We start from the raw sequence: 18,095 nt of genomic DNA, 5'->3' as shown, positions 1-18,095 counted from the left end.
TAAATGGAGGTATATACAGCTATTTAACTATATCTGTTAATATCCCAACGAGCATTCATATATTCAAATATGCACTATTTGCTTCAAAATTACCTCCCTTATTTGTTATATCACTTCTAGGACATAATAATACCTTGTATATAGATTGAAATTTGTTTTAAGATAGAAAGTAGTACAAACATTGGCTATAAAGAATATATTGGGTTTGATAAAGCTGAAAACTGCTGTCATATATATATATATATATATATAAATACACAGCATTAATATACTGCATTTTGTTTATCAAATCTACAGTTAATGGACATCTGTTTTCTTCCAGATTTTTCCTGTTAATAACAAAAAAGCTGTAACAGTCCATATAGCTCCTAAACACTTAAGTTGCCTACTGTATAAATATCTTCTTCTAGAGGTTCTACTTTTATTTTTTTCTTATTCACAAAGCCATTAGTCTTAATGTAGATGAAAGGATTGATGTTTATTTAATTGATGTTAAGTTTATTAATGGTTTTGTTGTTTTGGTTCAATTTATTTATGTTTGTGTTTTCTGTGTCTTAAATTTAAAAATATTTATTGCTAGGTGATACATTCTCTTATTTTCATGTAAACATTTTGAATTCTTTTCAAGTTGAGCTTCTTAATTCACTTATTTATATTTGTGTGTGGTGGTAAGTATAAATTTATTTTTGTTTTTTCTTGGCAGACAGCCAGTTGTTCCCCTATCACTTGCCTTCCTGATGTATGTGATGCTACCTCTTACATATCAAATTTACACATGTGTGTGGTACTACTTCTGAAACCCCTATTGAACTTCCTTGTGTATTTGTCCCTAAAAATATCACAATCTCAACCTTCTAGTTTTAAAAGATTTAAGAGCACTTTGTTCTTCAAAATTATTGTGATTATCCTTTGCCCTGTTTCTCCATATAAATGTTATTGAAATAAAGTATTTTAATTCTTAATGTAATTATATATTTAGGTTAATCTAAGAACTGATAGTGATAGCTTTGTTATATTATCTTCCCCATCATCAACCTAAGATTTTTCGATTCAGATTTTATTTAATGTATTTTAATAGCAGTTTATAAATTCTCTATTAATATATAATACACATACCACATTTTCTATCACTATAATAAATGACATCATTAGAATTTAAGACTTTACTTCTATGTTGCCAATGTATAATAACACAATTTTCACATACTATATCTCCAGCCATCCATATCAAGCTTGTTAAAATTTATCTCATTTAATAATGTACAAAGACTATCTAGACTTTGTTATATAAACTACAATGTCCACAGTGATCATTACTTTTTCCCTATCCATCCCATATTCATGTTCAAACAATTCCCCTGTAAGTTTGCTAAATGTCTTATCTTGCCTTGAATTCTATCAAATGCTTTTTTGTACATCTATTGAAAGATGTGCTTTTCCCTCTTAATTTGCAAGCATAGTGACTCACATGATAAATATTCCAATCACACCATCCTTGTATTCTTAAAATATACAGCAAGGTAATATGGTGATCTATTGTTTTGTTTGTTATGTTAACATAGGAAAATTCTCTGCTAAAATCTTAAAGATTTTTGCATCTCTATTCATGAATGACAGTTCATAAATTATTGCCTTTGGTTTGGCATCTAGTCTAGTTTTAGTACTAGTAGACTACTACTCAAACCTAGTAGGCTAGTTTGAGTACTCATCTGAAAATTACATGGGAAGTTTCCTTTTTTTGTTGTGCAACAGAATACATGAAATTGGTATTATCTAATATTTGAATATTCATAAAAGCACCTATTTAAACAAACATATGGCCTAGATCAGACTTTCTCAACTTCCACACTATTGACATTTTGGGCCTGATAATTCTTTGCCATGGGGTCCTGTCCTGTGCACTGCAGGATGTTTAGCAGTATCCCAGGGTTCTACCTACTAGCTGCCAGTAGCAGTACCCTTCCAGTGTGACATCAAAAATGTCTCCTGACATGGTCAGATGATCTTTGGAATGAGAAGAATATAAGATCATCTCCGGTTGAGAATCACTGACTCAATTACCTTCTTTAGTAAAAAATAGTTAGACATTGTACCCTTGAGACAATCACAGCAGATTATTATTCTATGCAACTATGCATTTTACCTAAATTTGCAAATGTATAAGCATAGATATAATTGTCCCATTCCTAAAATTTTCTTTATTATAGTATGCTTTCACACTTAATTTTAAATTACTTTTCATTCCTTTATTTTGTGGTCACTTTTATCAGAGTAACGCCTATTTTTTTTAACTTTGCTGACTCTATTGTACATTGCCATTAAGATGTTCACTTACATATCTTGTTTTATTTTTATATCAATCTTGGATTTATTATTTCTATTTCTTAGACTCTTGTTTTTGGAAATTTTGAGCATCAATTTTATATTCTCATTTTTAAGGTTTTTTTTATTTAAGTTTCTTGAGTTATACAGAAATATGTTTAATTTCCCAATGATTGCTGTGATTTATAGGATTATTTTAGCTATATTTGATTTTAAATGTTCCTTAAACTGAAAGTTGTAGTATCTAACCTAAACTGCCCCCAAAATTTGCCTGATGAATTTAATCCATTTATCTTTTTTTAACTATTTAAATCAGTGAAAACCAACATTTTACATTTTTTGTGTGCTTTTTCTTTGCCATTTTACTTCTCTTGCACAAAATAAGATCAGTTTCCTAACTCTCTTTGGTATGAAAATTATGTATCCCACCAATGCTAAGACATCTCTAGAAACACTAAGTAGTCTCTATTTTCTCTCTTCTCTGTTTTTGAAATCCTTATGTTTATACTAGAATTTTTTCTTCTTTCCATCTCTCAGAAAATTTGAAAAGTATCACTTTGTGCCACATTCTGTATAAGTTACTTCAACTACATTTGGTTCACTATTCCTCAGCTATTCCTGATTTACTACTATATTTTTATTACAAATCATACTATTTCACACTTTTAGAAAAATACAGCATGATGATTTTTTACATTTACTTTTGCTTCCTCAAAAACTCACTAAACCAAGAGTTGAAGAATTTTTAAAAGGAAAGTCCAAAAGAAAAAGAAAACAGACACAGCAAGAAAAATGGTTCTGGTATTCTAGAAAACATATGGATGGACAAGCAATAATTTATCTGGCATATACAGAAAACAAATTCCTGAGGCAGCCACGTGAAAGCAATTTATACCTCAAGACACCCCCCCCCAAAAAAAAAATTGGTAGCACAATGTAACAAAGAGAAGACTGAAATCACAGAGGTTGGCTCAAAGCTTAGTTAAGAAACAGTTCTCCAATTGCCTTCCCAATTCTTCACAGAAGGACAATACCCTCCCCTGTTCTATTCTTATAAGAAGACTTAAGGTTTATTCTCTGAAGAAGGTGCAGAGACTCTCTTGATTGAAAACACCAGACTCAGCTAATGTTGGGAAAACCACACTGGAAAAGATGAAGCAAGCCAAGTATTCCAAATAGAATAGCAAGATCCCAACTCAGTTCCCAAAAACTCTGCTCCCCAAATGCCAGATCTTTGCACTTCTGACAGCGTAGAGTCAGCTCCATCTCTGGGTGACATAGGAAGCTCAGGAAGTATCTGGAAATATTAAGCTGGACTCTATCCCCAAAAAAACAACACAATCTGTAGTGCAGGTAATTCACATGTATAGAACTCCAGTTAACATTTTAATGTCCACTCTTAATATAAACAGACTATCACAAATGATCAGTCACAGGACACCTTCCATAACATGAATGATGAACTCAGGAAAACAGGAAAAATAAACCCTGGAGGAAGACAGTGAAAGAAACAGAAAAGACTTCTGTTAACTATCACTACATTTTCTAAGGAAGAAATGATCAGTTTAAGAGACGGAAAAGGAAACACTCAGACCATTTAGGAAAACTGGATAACAGAAGTAAAAACCTCAGTAGAAATGTAGGAATAAGAAGGAAATTCAGATATAAGAAAATAAAAATTAAAATTTCCAAGGAGAGATAAAGCTAGTCAAAGATAGTAAATTGGGACATTCATGGATGAAAAGGATTCTACCACAAAGTCTCATGCAAAGGATTTTAAAATAATTTCAGATTTTAATAGCAATAATAGAAGAATAAAATGGAGCCTTCAAAATGCTTAAGGAATATTTTCTACTGAGACTTTTCTATTTAGCCATCAGTCAAGTGTCAGGATATATTAATGACACCTCAGGTTTGAATGTTTCACCTCCTGACATTCTCCCCCAGAAGGGTGTAAATCAGATAAAAGAAAAACATGGTATCCAAGAAACAGGGTACTGGACAGGAGAGAAGCAAAAGGAATGCTCAAAAGGAAACCCTAGGATGCAGCTGTGCACCCACAGAAAGGGCAACCAGAACAGATCAGAGGTCAGATGGCACCCAGAGATATTTCAGCCAGAACAAACGGATAGAATTAGCCAAAAATTACATGCTGAACTACAGATAAATAAGAAATATGTGCATAGGAAGTAAATAAACAACAGATATTAGGGTCACTTTAGTGCATTATGACCAGTGCCCTTATGGGAAAAGAAGGGTGTGATTTGGACACACAGAGGGAAAACCACTACAGATACAAGAAGACAGTGGTCCACAAACCAGGGAATAAGAACACAGAAGATGCTGACATCTTGATCTTGGATTCCTAGCCTCCAGGACTATGAGAAAATCAATTTTTTATGTTTATACCACCCAACTTGTGGCACTTTATTATGGCAGCCCTAGCAAACTTCTGCAGCCATGTTCCATCCTGGTGTGGATCCCAGACCAAGATCAACACCTTCCCACACTCTCACCACAGGTCTACTTTAGTTTCTGCACTGACCACTCTGATTTTAAAAGCAGGGTTCTTCAGGGCTACAGACTCTCCTCTCTCTGGCAGCTCAGTGACACTATCTATTCAACCCCACTGCCTGGTCTTGAAAGTTCACCTTCCTCTTAAGCCTAAATTCTTCAAGGTGAGAGTTTGAGATGGACTGGGATGAAGACAGATTGTTCTCCTTCTTGTTATCATCTGTGGGGCTTGGACAGCAGACTGTCCTTCACCAACAGTCTCTCACAAAGGACTGCATGGACAGACTAACCAGCTAGAAGGAAGATGACCATTAAGCATGGAAGATGTGGAAAAGGAGGACAGGAACATGAGGGAAGGATTATGTCCCCCTCCCTCTGGTTTTATCAGTTCCATCAGAATCTCAAAGCACCTACACAGCAGCCTTCCGGACAGGGCACCAGGAAGTAACTTCTTGTCAAGGTCAAACTAGACCAGCAATTCACCTGTAAGAGGCAATTCCCAGAGGAATGAATCATAAGCAGGACCAAATCTGGTACACAAGCAGATCAGAAAACCCCTTTCTTGTCCAGCTAACTGGAAAGAGACTAACAGCAATAGGAAATGGCTTCAGGGATTTCCCACCGGGCACAGCCATTTTCCCTCAAAAGCCCAGAGCCCAAGAAGGAAGGTGGAAGACCCCACGGGGCCTAATAAATCTAGCTGGGGCTTGCTGCCCCGCTCCCCTGAGTCATTGCCAGAGCTGTGAGACAAGGACACCCCCATGCTAATGCACCCTAGCCACACTTTTAATTAAAAGCCCTGTGAGGAATGCAGGAAGAAGGGAGGCAGAATATGCAAGCAGCTGCCGAGACCCCTCCTCCACTCCCTGCTAGAAACAGCAGCTCATTGTGAGCATGGAGATTCAGAAGGATGCACTCCCTGCCAAGTAGAATCCTGGATCCCCAGTCCAGGAAGAGATGGAAGGAGAGGGGAGAGTGGGGAATAGGAGGAAAGAGAACAGTTTTCTGCATCCTATTTATTTGCAAAAATGAGAATGGCCTCGTGGTATTCTCTTCTGGTCTCCAGTCACATGGAAGAGCTGCTATTCCTTTGTCTGAGATCTTTACCTACTAACATCCATCCTCAACCCACTATAGATAATGGCCTCAGCAAGAGACATATCTACAATTACCCCAGTCCAGCCAACATCTGAATGCTAGGTTGAGAATAGACTGCAGAAAACAGGGAGGGCCCCTGTAGTGGAGGCTGCCTTTGTGGAAAAAGAATAATGCAATGACTGGTGTTATGTGTGAGGTTTCCAATTTACAGATATCCTTGATACTAGAGAAACAAAGGAGGCATTTAAATCAGTCGGGAGGACCAGAAAAGGCTTCATGGAAGAGGTGGTCTTTCATCTTCACTTGGAGAGATAAGTAAGAGTTAGCTAGAAAACCAAGGTGTGGGATCAGGAACAAAAGACATCAGAGCCCAAGGGAAGAGGTGGTGGCTGGATCCAAGGCAAAAAGCAGGATGCAGCATTTGGAGACTACAAGGAACAATTGTGAAATAAAGTGGCAATAAGCTGAGAGGTGGGAAGAGATGAGTCCAGCTAAGAAGGAAGGCGCAGGATCATGAGGGGCCTCACAGTAAGCATAGGGGCCTGACTAAAATGCTAGTATAATTCCCCATGTTACAGTGAGCTATCACCTTAGAGGTGCGGGGTGACAGACAAAGAATACTTGATGATATGACCCAGGAGGAGACAGAAAAACACAGATGCACCGAGTGTCCACAGGGTCAGGTTCCCAGACCACTTTCAGCCTGTTCCTTCCCACTGGTTTCCATCCTCAGGGCAGCCTCCATAGTTATCATTTCCCCAGCACACTCACAGGAAGCAAGTTATCCCACAGAACACCCCCAGGATGTGGCTGACAGACTTCCTGCCCACTTGCCCCTCACTTTGTCACCAGGTTAAGCAATGGCAGCCAATCAGAGGTTGGGAGGTTGTTCCAGAAGATTTCCCAATTTCTTTGTACTAGTCTATGAAAAAAGTAGCTTGGAGGAAGGCCTATGCTACCTCTGAAAGACCAGAAAAGATAAAACACTGTAAGACATCATATATAAAGCAGTTGCAGCAGTGTACACAGGCACCATACACAGGATTGTATATGCCCCAAGAAGATCTTAAAAAAAGACAAGGCAGGGCCCTCCCTGGTGGCGCAGCGGGTTAAAACACTGCACTATGAAGCTTAAGCCACTTCTGCATGAGTTCGATCCCCACCTGCCCGGGAGGAGTCCACATGGCGTGGCAGACCTCTCCTGACCCGCCCAGCTGCTCCCCTCAGCAGTGTACTTTGTCGATCTGCCTGTTCTGCTCCCCATTCTGTCTCTGGTGAATCCTCTCACCCTCCGCATCTCTGGCCTATACCCCAGTTCTATATGAATAAAAAAAAAAAAAAAAAAGACAAGGCATTGGCTACAACACCTCCAAACATAAAAAGAAAATGACTCCTTTCAGAAGTTTTTCTTATTCTTGAATCCACTGATTCACTAAATTTTTGAGTGAACTTTTTCTGAGAAAAGCTTGCTTTGGCATACTTTTTTTTTTTTTTAATGGGAGTTGTGTGTCTTGGGAAAGACTTTCCCTTGAGAATATTTCAAGTATATTTTCATTTCTCACAGAACATGTATTGAAAGCCTAGAAAGAACATGCACTCATTCAAAACTCTGAACGTATTTTCCTAAATCATTCAAACAAAGCTATCAGTGGTGTTAAACCCTTAATTTTAAAACAAAATCCTGTTCTCTTTCTAGCCTCATTATTAAAACAGATTTTTTAAAGGTTTGTTCATAACAGGATTGCCATTTTCCATGCTGCCTACCAATTATAAACAGAAGCAATTTTAAAACCAAACGAGGGCTCCCTCTGAAATATTCAAGATGTATTACCATCTGGTTTTATATCAGCCTTTGAACAGATCCAAAATCACTATTACCAAGCATTATCAAAAATAGTTCATCTTCCTTCAAAGCACATGTTTCTTTCAAAATACTTTCAAGTCACAAACTTTTACTTAAAAGTTTATCTAATTTTTCAAACTCTACCAGGCGCAAGAAATGTCACCCATAGGCATACACATAACTGATTTATAGACATAGGTAACTCAGTAATACTGAGGTCTTTTAGAAACAGCTTCTTTAAGAAAACACACATACCTGATTGATTATTTGGGACATTACCGAAATGAAGGAGTAACTAGTATTATTTCCAACATACATACTATGCCCACATGAATTTTTCTAGTTGATTGAGAAGAGATATCAGAAATATCCCACAAACTAAATAAATCCATCACCTTTATTTCCAAGACAAGAGACAACAGTGCTTCAAAAGATACTCAGTTAAAGATCAGCACCCATAATCAAATAGAATATTTCAGGTGAGGAAGGGAAGGTAGGAATTCCAACCCACCACAACAGATACAGAGGCAAGACATTATCTTTAGGCCTTAGAATGATCCAACTTTTCAAAATTATTTCAATTTTGAAATTGAGACTGGTATGTAAATAAATCTTCAGATGAAATTTTTCTTCTAAAAAATATTTTCCTGCCACCTAACAAAAATATTTCTTTATCTCTTACTCATTCACTTAATCCTGAGTATTTACTCCAGAAAAGGATAGATGTTCTTCCTGTCTCCATAGAATTTTAAATCCAGCAACAGCAAGAAGAAGTGATGATAAACACAGTCTTTTCTTTACTGTGATTATCATGCCCTCCACATATATGCACACATATTCCACAAAGCAGCTTATAATAGTAATTACAAAGCAAATCTCGCTTAAAAAAAGATTAAAAAAAAAAAAACAAAACACTATCTGGGGCCCTCCCTGGTGGTGCAGTGGGTTAAAGCACAGCACTGCAAGCCACTTCAGTACCAGTTCATCCCTCTCCCCAGAGGTTATCCACACCCAGCAAACCTCTCCTGTCTTACCCTGCTGCTCCCCTCAACAGTGTACTTCATTGATCTGCTTGTGCTACTCCCCACTCTGTCTCTGGTGAATCCTCTCACCCTCTGCACCTCAGGCCTGTCCCCCAGTTTTGTATGCATAAATAAATAAATCTTAAGAAAAAAAACATCTGGTTCAACCTGGTCATGTCATTGGAAAGGACAGAGGCTTGCCAGGCCAGATTATTTCATCTCTGTCACCTGCCTCCTTGGAGAATAAGACTGAAACTACTTGTGACACTTTTTAAAAATTTTTTTCATTGCCACTTCTGAAACATACAATTGTCCTTTAGATGCTAACTTACACATAATACAACTCAATTTAAGTTTATGGTGTTTAATCCATATTTTCTTTCTATTCAAAACCCTGAAAGAAATGCTTTAGTCTGTCAACATATAATGGTGCTTTTGGAGAGGTTTTAAATATTTTAATCAGCAAATGCATTTTGGAAAATAAAGAATAAAACCAACAACCCTAAGGAAACTACCCAAGACCACCACATGAGTTTAGAACACAAAACACACACATACCTCCTTTATAATTAAGTGGGGAAAAAATATAATTCAACTAAACTGGAACAAAAAATAAGTTGGAAACAAACTGAATGTACCTGAATGTACTACAGAAAATAACACAGATCATGATAATATATACCACTGCCAACATTTTATAGCCAAGAAGTTGAGTGATTTAAATTAGATACTTGCTACAGTAAAGGGGTAAAATCATTTTAAAAACAAAACACCCTCTTCACAAAGCAACATTCTAATTTTATGCAACAGTCTTTTCCTATTAAAGGAAATGGAACAAAATTTCCAATATAACTCAACTGATCAAGCATAACATGTGAAACCAAAATTTCCTCATAACCTTTCCCTATTATAAGATTATGTATATCAAATGTAATATTCTCCCAAAGGAAAAACATGCTCAGTATTTCTTCACATTTGGGTCCTCATTCAAATACCCACAACATAGAGTTGTAACAGCTTTATTAGACTCACAGAAATAGCTGAGTAACTATTATTCTATTTGTAAATAGCCTCTCTTCATTCCATTCCTCTTTCTTTACATATGTAAATTATGGTGTCCTAGCCAGAGCCCACCACCAGCCACCACAACCAAATTATCCTCCAGGGATATCAATCTGGTTTGTTATTCTTGCCTCAGCATAAATAAAAAGGAAAGAGGAAGAAGTAGCTATTTTCAGGAATCAAAATTTGATTAAATTTCTGGCTTACTGGTATATGTTTTTAACCTCAAAAGCTTTACCCTGTGCTTCTAAATGTTTGACTTTTTTTTTAGCGCCAAGATGTGGTGCAGTGTTTCCCATAAAAATTGCTTCACGTAATTTATGCCTCGTTTTAGAGGGAGCATTTGGTCAAATTCTAATATGCTCTCTGGGGAGTCAATACCAACTTCTAGCAGCAGACCTAATGTGCAAAACAGAATTATGAACCACACACACAAAGCTATATATTCAAACGGACAGTCTTTTCTCCTACTCTTGAGTGTTGTCACCAGACACACTATTTGATAGCTATCTTAGAATACATATCTTTCTGGTGAGGTAACAAATGGACACAAAAATGTACAGAATACATTTCTCTTCCATCATTAAAAGAAAATCAAAATAGTGTTTAGAATGTCATCGTTTAAACTTTTGAATTATTACTCAATTAATAATAGATATGTGCATTTCTACAGGCTGCAAATGTTAACCGAGAAAAATGTATGGCATAGGCCTGCCAGAAGGAGAAAGTGTCCAGCTGTCGCCATTTTTCTTGATTGTAATAAATGGTTTTGTTTCTGTGGCCACGAAAACTTGACAAAGGACCCTCCCATCTTTCTTTCATGCATATGATTTTAATGTAAATCTTGCAGAGATATGCTAAGGGGAAAGGAGAGAATGTACTACAATATTGCACTCATCTGGCTGCATTAGGCTCAAAATATGAATCTCAAGGATATAGATTTGTCACATGTCAGCCCAAGCTGAAGTTATCCACTAAGAATATTTTCACTATTCAGCTGACAGTCAGAATCTACTTCCACAAACCTGCATACTGATGAGAGCCATGGCTCCCAGTACTGCTCTCCTTTTCTTCTTAACTACCTCTTCCCTCTGCAGAGGAAAGAAGCCATTTGACTAATTTATAAGTACCCTGACTATCGAACCATCTAAAAAAAATTTTACTCATCAATAACAGTCAACTAAAAGCAAAAGCACATCCCACAGGAATCAGAGAATAAAACAGGCAACACCAGCAGGTATTGATCAGCGAGGCTCCAGATACTCACTAAAGGCAGCCACCGCCAGAGCCAGTGTGACAATAATGGAGAACCAGGAGACCCACAATGCCTTCTTTCTGTAGTTCTGGGCTTCATGAGGTTTTAGTCGAGTGCTGCTTTCTAGCAAGCCTGACAAAAACAAGGAGAAAGGAAGTTAGATGTTTCCTTATTAAGGAAACCACAGCCAAGGCAACACATTCTTATCCAAGGACTGCAAACTAACAGCCAGTGCATCAAGATGTGTTTTGTTTGGCCCACGCTATATTTAAACAATTAAGAAAGTTGATATGAAAATCAATCTTTCTGGCATCTATAGAACAATCCTAGGTTCTGGGAAAATAGGCGTGTGTTCCTGCAGAGTAACAGCAGCTGACCTCTTTAGAAGGCATCACAGACCCCACCACTCAACCTAAAGTAGGATTCCAGTTAGACCCCTGCCCTGTGTCAACTTGCTTGTCTCACGCAGGTGCTGCCCCTTCCATGAAGCCCTGTTATGAAAAGCAGCACGAAGGGCTTTGGGGGTGGGGGTGAGGGGGGTCCTCAGCTGTGGGCACTGATTTGCATAAATTCACAAGCAGAGGCCCTGCTGATTGACTGGGTTTTGCCCAAAGTGTTGAATCATGAAAGACAAAAGACTTCAGTGCTCCCCTTGAAAGTAACAGAAGGGCCATTTCTCTTTAACCACAGCCAACAACAATCATCAGGACTAAATTACACACCAATAGTTTCTTCCATCCTCTTTCTACTCTACAGCATCTTTATGCAAAAAAATTCTCAGATTAAAGTGAACCTGCTAAGACTAGAGGTAGCTTCTGGGGTAGGTCAAGCATAACTTTTATTTTTGTCTCCTATGGCTTCAACATTAAAAAATCTTGACAGTACCAGAAATATTCATGGTGACCCCCAAGGCAATGCCATAATTTCAACAGCCTTGGGTTAAGGACTAAAACATTTCTGTATGATCCTGATTTATATTTTTAATTCCTTTTTGAGAACAGATCATATATGTCATCTTATGCGTGGAGATCAAATTGAGTCATGCATTCCACATAAACAGTTTAACATACTATCTCTGGTTAAAAAGTCCATAATATATCCTCAGAACAGAACAGCCTCATCACAACAGTTCCCATGAAGAAATGTGAGTCAAAGCTTGAGCACGCATTTGTAAAATATTGCAGAGATGCAACTAGTCACACCTACCCACCATGTAAAGGGTGTCATCCCATTTGAAAGAATGAACACCACACTAAGCCTCTAATTGCTCAAAACTGCACCCTGTTCAAAAATTGTAAAAAGCATTTCTCAATTCTATTTTACCACCCAGATTCAAGTACACTGAACAAATCAAAATGAAATGACAAGAAGGCTGCTTTAATAAACCTAGTTTACAATCCAGAAATCTTTAAGTAATCAAAATCTATAGAGTTATATAGGATCAAAAGACAGATGAGCCTGCAAGGATAGGTACATAATTTCCATCTCCCTATAAAACTCTCCCTATATCTTCCTTTAAAAATACACTTATGTAGAGGGGGGAAAAAACATATCAAACTGTTTTTGGCAAAGATGATTTCAAATTAACACCCCTTTGTCCATCCTTCTGTCCTTTTGTCTACTTATCCTCTAACTGCAAAAAAAAAAAATTCTAATTGATCATCTAACTATGATCACCCTTGTCTGTCTCCAGAGCCACAATCTAGAACAAACAGGTCCCATGCACTCACAAATAATCTAGTTCCCTTTTCCCAAATGATATAAAAACCTTTCTTTCATCCTGGCCAACTGATTTTCAGAAGTAAAGCTGTAATATGTAAGTAGTGATTCAAATAAGCAGTTCATTTGTTGAGTATTTTGGCAGCAACAGTCTCAAGAGATCTATCCACTAAGGGTAAAAACAAGGTTTCTTATAAAAGTAGATTTAATTTTGTAAGAGAAAAGAGTAATTTAGGTTTTATATTCTGTCACATGACATTTCTTTTCCCTTTCAAAGCCAAGTGTTTACAATAAAAACTGGTCCTGACTACACTTGCCAATCTACATGCCTTGCTCCACCATAGGCCAATACTCCCAAAGGGAATTTTAGATAACAGTCCATATAGGTTGGACAGCCCTGTTAATATGGTGGCTTGTGGGTCCTCTCCATAATAGGATTGGTGGTTATTCCCCTGGTGTTTAAATTTTAAAAAGAGTAAATTCTATGAAAGATTATCCAAGAGGCTTTCGATTTCCCAATTCTAGCCAACCTTTGCTAATTTTCTTAAAGGTTTTCCTGTCTATATTATAGCCAATACCAAGAATGAAAACTTTTCCATTCCTCAAAGGGAAGTAGAATAAGATAACCAACAAAAATTGAGCTCATAAGTAACAGGCCCACACACAGGTGCCTCCATCTACACCCTGTGCAAGTTGTATGCACACTTACAAGCAGTGGAGATGATTGAAATTCCTAAGGTGAGTAAATCTGAAGCTGGGTTTCAAAGGTAGACAATGGCAGCTGTCTAGACAAGCTAAAATAGGCCTCAGATTTTCATGTAGGGATGAGTCCTTTCTACCCATAATTAACCTGGCAAGCATAAGGGTTGTAATGATGAAGGACCTATGCCTAAGAGGATAAAAGATCATATAGGGAGGTTAAAATTATCAGTCATTTCCATGCTAGTGTGAAATAGTTCCAATTGCTTCTCCTCAAAGTTAGGCATTCTAGGATTCTCTGAAGGAATGAGATTGCAAGGAAATGTTAAAGTTTACAATGTTCTCAGGCTAGGCTAGCCTCTGTGGCTTGTGATAGAGTGGTAGGGCAACAATTGTAGAGCAATGCCTACATTAAAAAAATGGTGGGGGTGCAAACAGCTAAGACAAATTTGGCCTATTTTTTGTGTTTAGTCTCAGAAGGTCTTAGATCACAGAGCTCTTGCTCCCTGAACATCAAGACTTAATCAAAAGGCACTTCAGTTATTTACATTATGAGCTAGCAAGGTCCCAGGGAACTAGCTTATATCACCTATAAGGGGAAAATATATAGCTCCCATTTTCCAAAACATTTTGGAATTACAAGGCAGCCCTTTAACTAGAATGAGATGCAGTCTGTAATACAGCACTGATTACTCAGAAGGAATATAGATAAAAGAGAAGACCAGATACCAATACATATCCAGATCTCCACTCCCACACACACTTATAGGTATTCAGTACTAAAAGGAAGTGAGCCAGACATGATGGAATGATAACACAGCACCAACTGCTGAGGTTTCCTTCTCCCTAAATTCTCTCACCATTGGGGAAAAGGTAGCAACAATGGAACCAACCCCAAGGGATTAAAAAAATGATAATGGAAAGATACAGTCAATCCCCCTCTCTCTGCAAAAAAACCCCACAAATACAAGATATAATAAAACTTCACAGGTAACCCTTTAATAAAAACGACTCAGTAATTAACTCTTTGCTGTCAGGAACAGACCAAACAAAAGAATGTCAATATGACTTTCAGCCCTCAATGCCACCCAGCACTGGTTTCTTGGGTGCTACGGTTCATCCTAACAGAAAGGCTGTGTATGACATGCAGTGCTTCACACTGTCACCATTTATAAACAGTGAGTGCTTTCATGCTATAATATAATGGAAAATGAAATTCAGTTGATCGGTGAAAAATAACCTTAAGAATAAATTCAGATGGGCTTCTGTACACTTGAGCATGACTAGGAGATGATGCTTAATGTTCACTGGCACTTCTTTCCCTCCTATCATTTCATTAGGGTGGGGAGATATGGGCTACTTTGACAGATGACCTGCAATGCTACAAAAATAAGCTCAGCCCTGTGGTCTTTCTTCAATTAAAAAAAAAATTTAATCCTAGTTATTAGTTGCAGAAGGACCGGTAATTAATATTATCTATAATAAAACGTATAGGTTTTGTTGGATGCTTGCGATGTCACCAATAATCAGCCCAAAATGATATCCATTAATGTGAGAAAAGGAGGAAAAGCTGCAACATAGGTGCAGAACTCCTTGCAACTGGAGCGGCTCCAGGTCTCGCTGAGCATCCCTGCCTATTCAGTAGAAATTGTCGTTTCCATGTCTTTCTATTCCACATGCTACATTTTACATTTTCTAAGAGGAAAGAGATCGTGTCTGCGAACACTAAACCGTAATAAAAATGTACAGAAGATACTAAGAATAGGACAGAAACCTGCTAAGACTAAAATATATAAATCAGCCACGACCAACAAAATAAGGCTTCCAAGAAAAGGGGGTGGAGGTAGCAAAAGCCGGCTCCCCACCGTAAGGGCTGGCTGTAACAATCAGGCTTCAGTCACTTGCCGGTTTTGGCAGGACCACTGAATCATTTTTTGAGGAGGCCCATGATTTTGGTTTCAGCAAAAAGCAGAAAAGGTATAGACGTGGCCATTAACAGGAGATGACTAGGAGGCTCTCTTCTCTGAGCCAAAGAAAACGAGGGAGGGAAGGAAAGAAAATTAAATGTGAGAAAGATCCGGTAACGAGCAAGGAATCTATCTTGTTTCCTGCCGGCCATTCAAAGGGGTCAAGGGTTCTCGGCGGGAAGGTAGCGTTTGGCCTCCCCAGAGAAAAGAGATTCCTTGGGTTCCAGGCCAGTGCGTTGGAGGGATTCTGAAGAACATGGGGACACGCGCTCCAGGAACCACCAAGTTTCAGCGGTATCCACCCAGACGAGGTTGGTGACCCGAATTCCAGTAACCCAGTCCTCCGCCCCCAACGCCTATAACGGAGAGTGGCCCTTGGCGAACTGGGTCTCCTGTGAGTAGGTCGGGACCATCCCAACTCGCCTTCTTTTGCCCTGTGCGGGATCTGGCAGCCCGGCGGCAGGCGGGGAACTCCCAGAGTCTAAACCCGCAAAGGGAAGTTCTCCCCCGAGAGGCAGCGGGGGTCTGCAGGACTAGAAGGAAAGGTCGCGCGGAGCTTAGGGTGCTGGGAGCTTAACAGAGCCTGCAGTCCCCCGGGAGCGCTCGGCTCCGAAAGCCAAAAAAAAAAAAAAAAAAAAAAGAGCGAGAGAGGAGATAAGAAAAACCGTTTCCCACAAACTTTTCCAGGGGCGCCCGAGGGGCTGGAGGAAAGGAGGACGCAGGCTCAGGCAGGTCGAACGCGAGGCAGCGGGGCTCGGATTCGGGGAAGGAGCCACTGCCCAGGCGGCGCCCGCAGCGAGAGGTGGGGCTGCGGCCCCCTGCTCTCCTCGCCTTCGCGGGAAGTCCGGCTCCAAGCCCTAGCTCGCTCCTAGGCGCTGAGCCCAGTGTCCGGCCCAAAATCGCGTGCGGGGAAAGAGCTGCCGGTGGCCACGACTCCTCATCTCCCCGCCCGGCTGCAGAAGCCAGGACGGGGCGCTCACCTCGGTCCTCCAGCCCGTCGCTGAACTGGCCGCTCTCGCTGATTCGCAGCTGCCGCTCCTCCTCTGATTGCGGCGGCTCCCGCGCTGGGGAGCTCAGCTGGCCCGGGCCGGGGGTGGGGGCCAAGGGCGGGTGGCCCCGGGGCGGCGGCGGGACGGTGGGCCCCGTGGGGCTGCGGCGCTCACTACCCACGGCCGGCTCCATGGCGCGGGGCAGTGGATCCGGGAGGCGGCGACGAGCGCGGCGGGGACTCAAGGCAGAAGTGCGAGGCGCCGCGGCTCGGAGCCCGCGGAGGGACGGACGGACTGCGCGGAGAGGGAAGGGCGGGCCCAGCCGAGTAGAGGTGCGCTGGGTGCCAGGGGGCGGGGGTGTCGGGGAGCCGTGCGAGTCGCGCGGCTGGTGGCAAAGGCTCGAGACGCCCAGTAGCAGCCGCGCTCCGCCCCCGGAGGCAGGTGCGGGCGGCAGGGACCCGCCCAGAGGCCCCGGCGCGGGAGTCCGCGTCCCGAGGCCAGCTGAGAGGGACCCCGCGGGTCCAGACTTCTGAAGGATAGAAGGACTATCGGGGTAAGGGACCAGCTGTCGACAGGGAGAGGGCTCAGTGAGGGCGTGACGGAAGACCTGCCCAGCCCGCCGGTGGAATGGTGCACCGAGGGAACCTCCTCGAACCGAATCCACCGTCCGGGAAGTCGGCGCCCGATTTGGTACCTTTTTCTTCTGAAGCTGTGTGGGTTTCAGAGATCGAGGCAGGTTTCCTCCTGGGACGCATCTTCACCTCTCATCTCAGGAACAGGAGGTTCACCTGCCCCGGTTCCCACCGGTCTCGGGCCTTCGGGGAGCTTTAATTGCCCGCTCAATTTAAAGGGGGCGGATGCCTTTTCAGATCACTGGCTTCTCAGGAAAATTGGGCCCCCACGGCCCCTCCATTGCAACTATCTCTGGGCCTTTGCCCCACTAAGTCTTCACTGAGTATTGAAGTCTAGCCCATTCTTCAGGACTTGGAGGGAAGCCGCCCTTTTAAAAGAAGCCGCTCTGGTTTCCCCAGTGCTGCCCACAGTGCCACTGCCTATAGCCACGGGAAGCTCTGACCCGACGGTTCGGCGCGTCTCAATATGGAGGCCCCTACCTGGTCCACGTCCGGGCCTTTGACCACTCGGAAAGTGTACTAGACATGTAACATTCAACCTCAAATCTAGATTTCATCTTTTTCAGTCTCTAAATGTAAATCTGAGTCCCCTAAAATTCCAATTACTAATTTAAAGTGCACGTAGTTAAGGGAACTGTGTTTTTGAAGAGTAAGTAAGCCATTTTGCTTTCTCTTCACCTTGCCTATGATCAAAAACCGGAGCGGGATTTGAAATGCAGCGAAAACACAAGAAATGGGAAGAGTCTCTCGTTTTACCTTGTCTAATGGGGTAGAAATGAGATCTGGATTGACCTTTTTGACCAGTCATTTCTTTAATTACAGATTAAATGAGTTGGATTAGATCATCTCAAAGGCCCCTTCTTGCAGGATAGAAAGGAAGTGAAGAAAGGAGACAGTAAAGAAACTAGGAAGAAATTTGCAATCATTATTTAAAGAACAATGAAAACTACCCAGTTTTCATACTGTCCTCCGA

At 40.7% G+C, this 18,095-nt stretch overlaps 1 protein-coding gene across 1 annotated transcript in view; it reads right to left on the bottom strand.

Moving 5' to 3' along the window:
- Nucleotides 1-17,067, bottom strand: part of TMEM163 (transmembrane protein 163) — a 196,452-nt gene extending 179,385 nt beyond the window's left edge. Inside the window, exons 1-2 of the mRNA XM_004674701.2 lie at nt 16,482-17,067; nt 11,129-11,248 (exon numbers count right to left, since the gene is read on the bottom strand). Coding sequence (XP_004674758.1) covers nt 11,129-11,248; nt 16,482-16,683 — 322 coding nt within the window. The 5' untranslated portion in view covers nt 16,684-17,067. The remainder of the gene's footprint in view (nt 1-11,128; nt 11,249-16,481) is intronic.
- Nucleotides 17,068-18,095: the final 1,028 nt, after the last annotated feature.

The sequence above is a fragment of the Condylura cristata genome, unplaced genomic scaffold (genome assembly GCF_000260355.1).
Source record: "Condylura cristata isolate star-nosed mole 26May11 unplaced genomic scaffold, ConCri1.0 scaffold00002, whole genome shotgun sequence".
Taxonomy (NCBI): Eukaryota; Metazoa; Chordata; class Mammalia; order Eulipotyphla; family Talpidae; genus Condylura; species Condylura cristata.
Note: the sequence above shows the minus strand (reverse complement) of the source record. Positions and strands in the feature narration are given on the sequence as shown.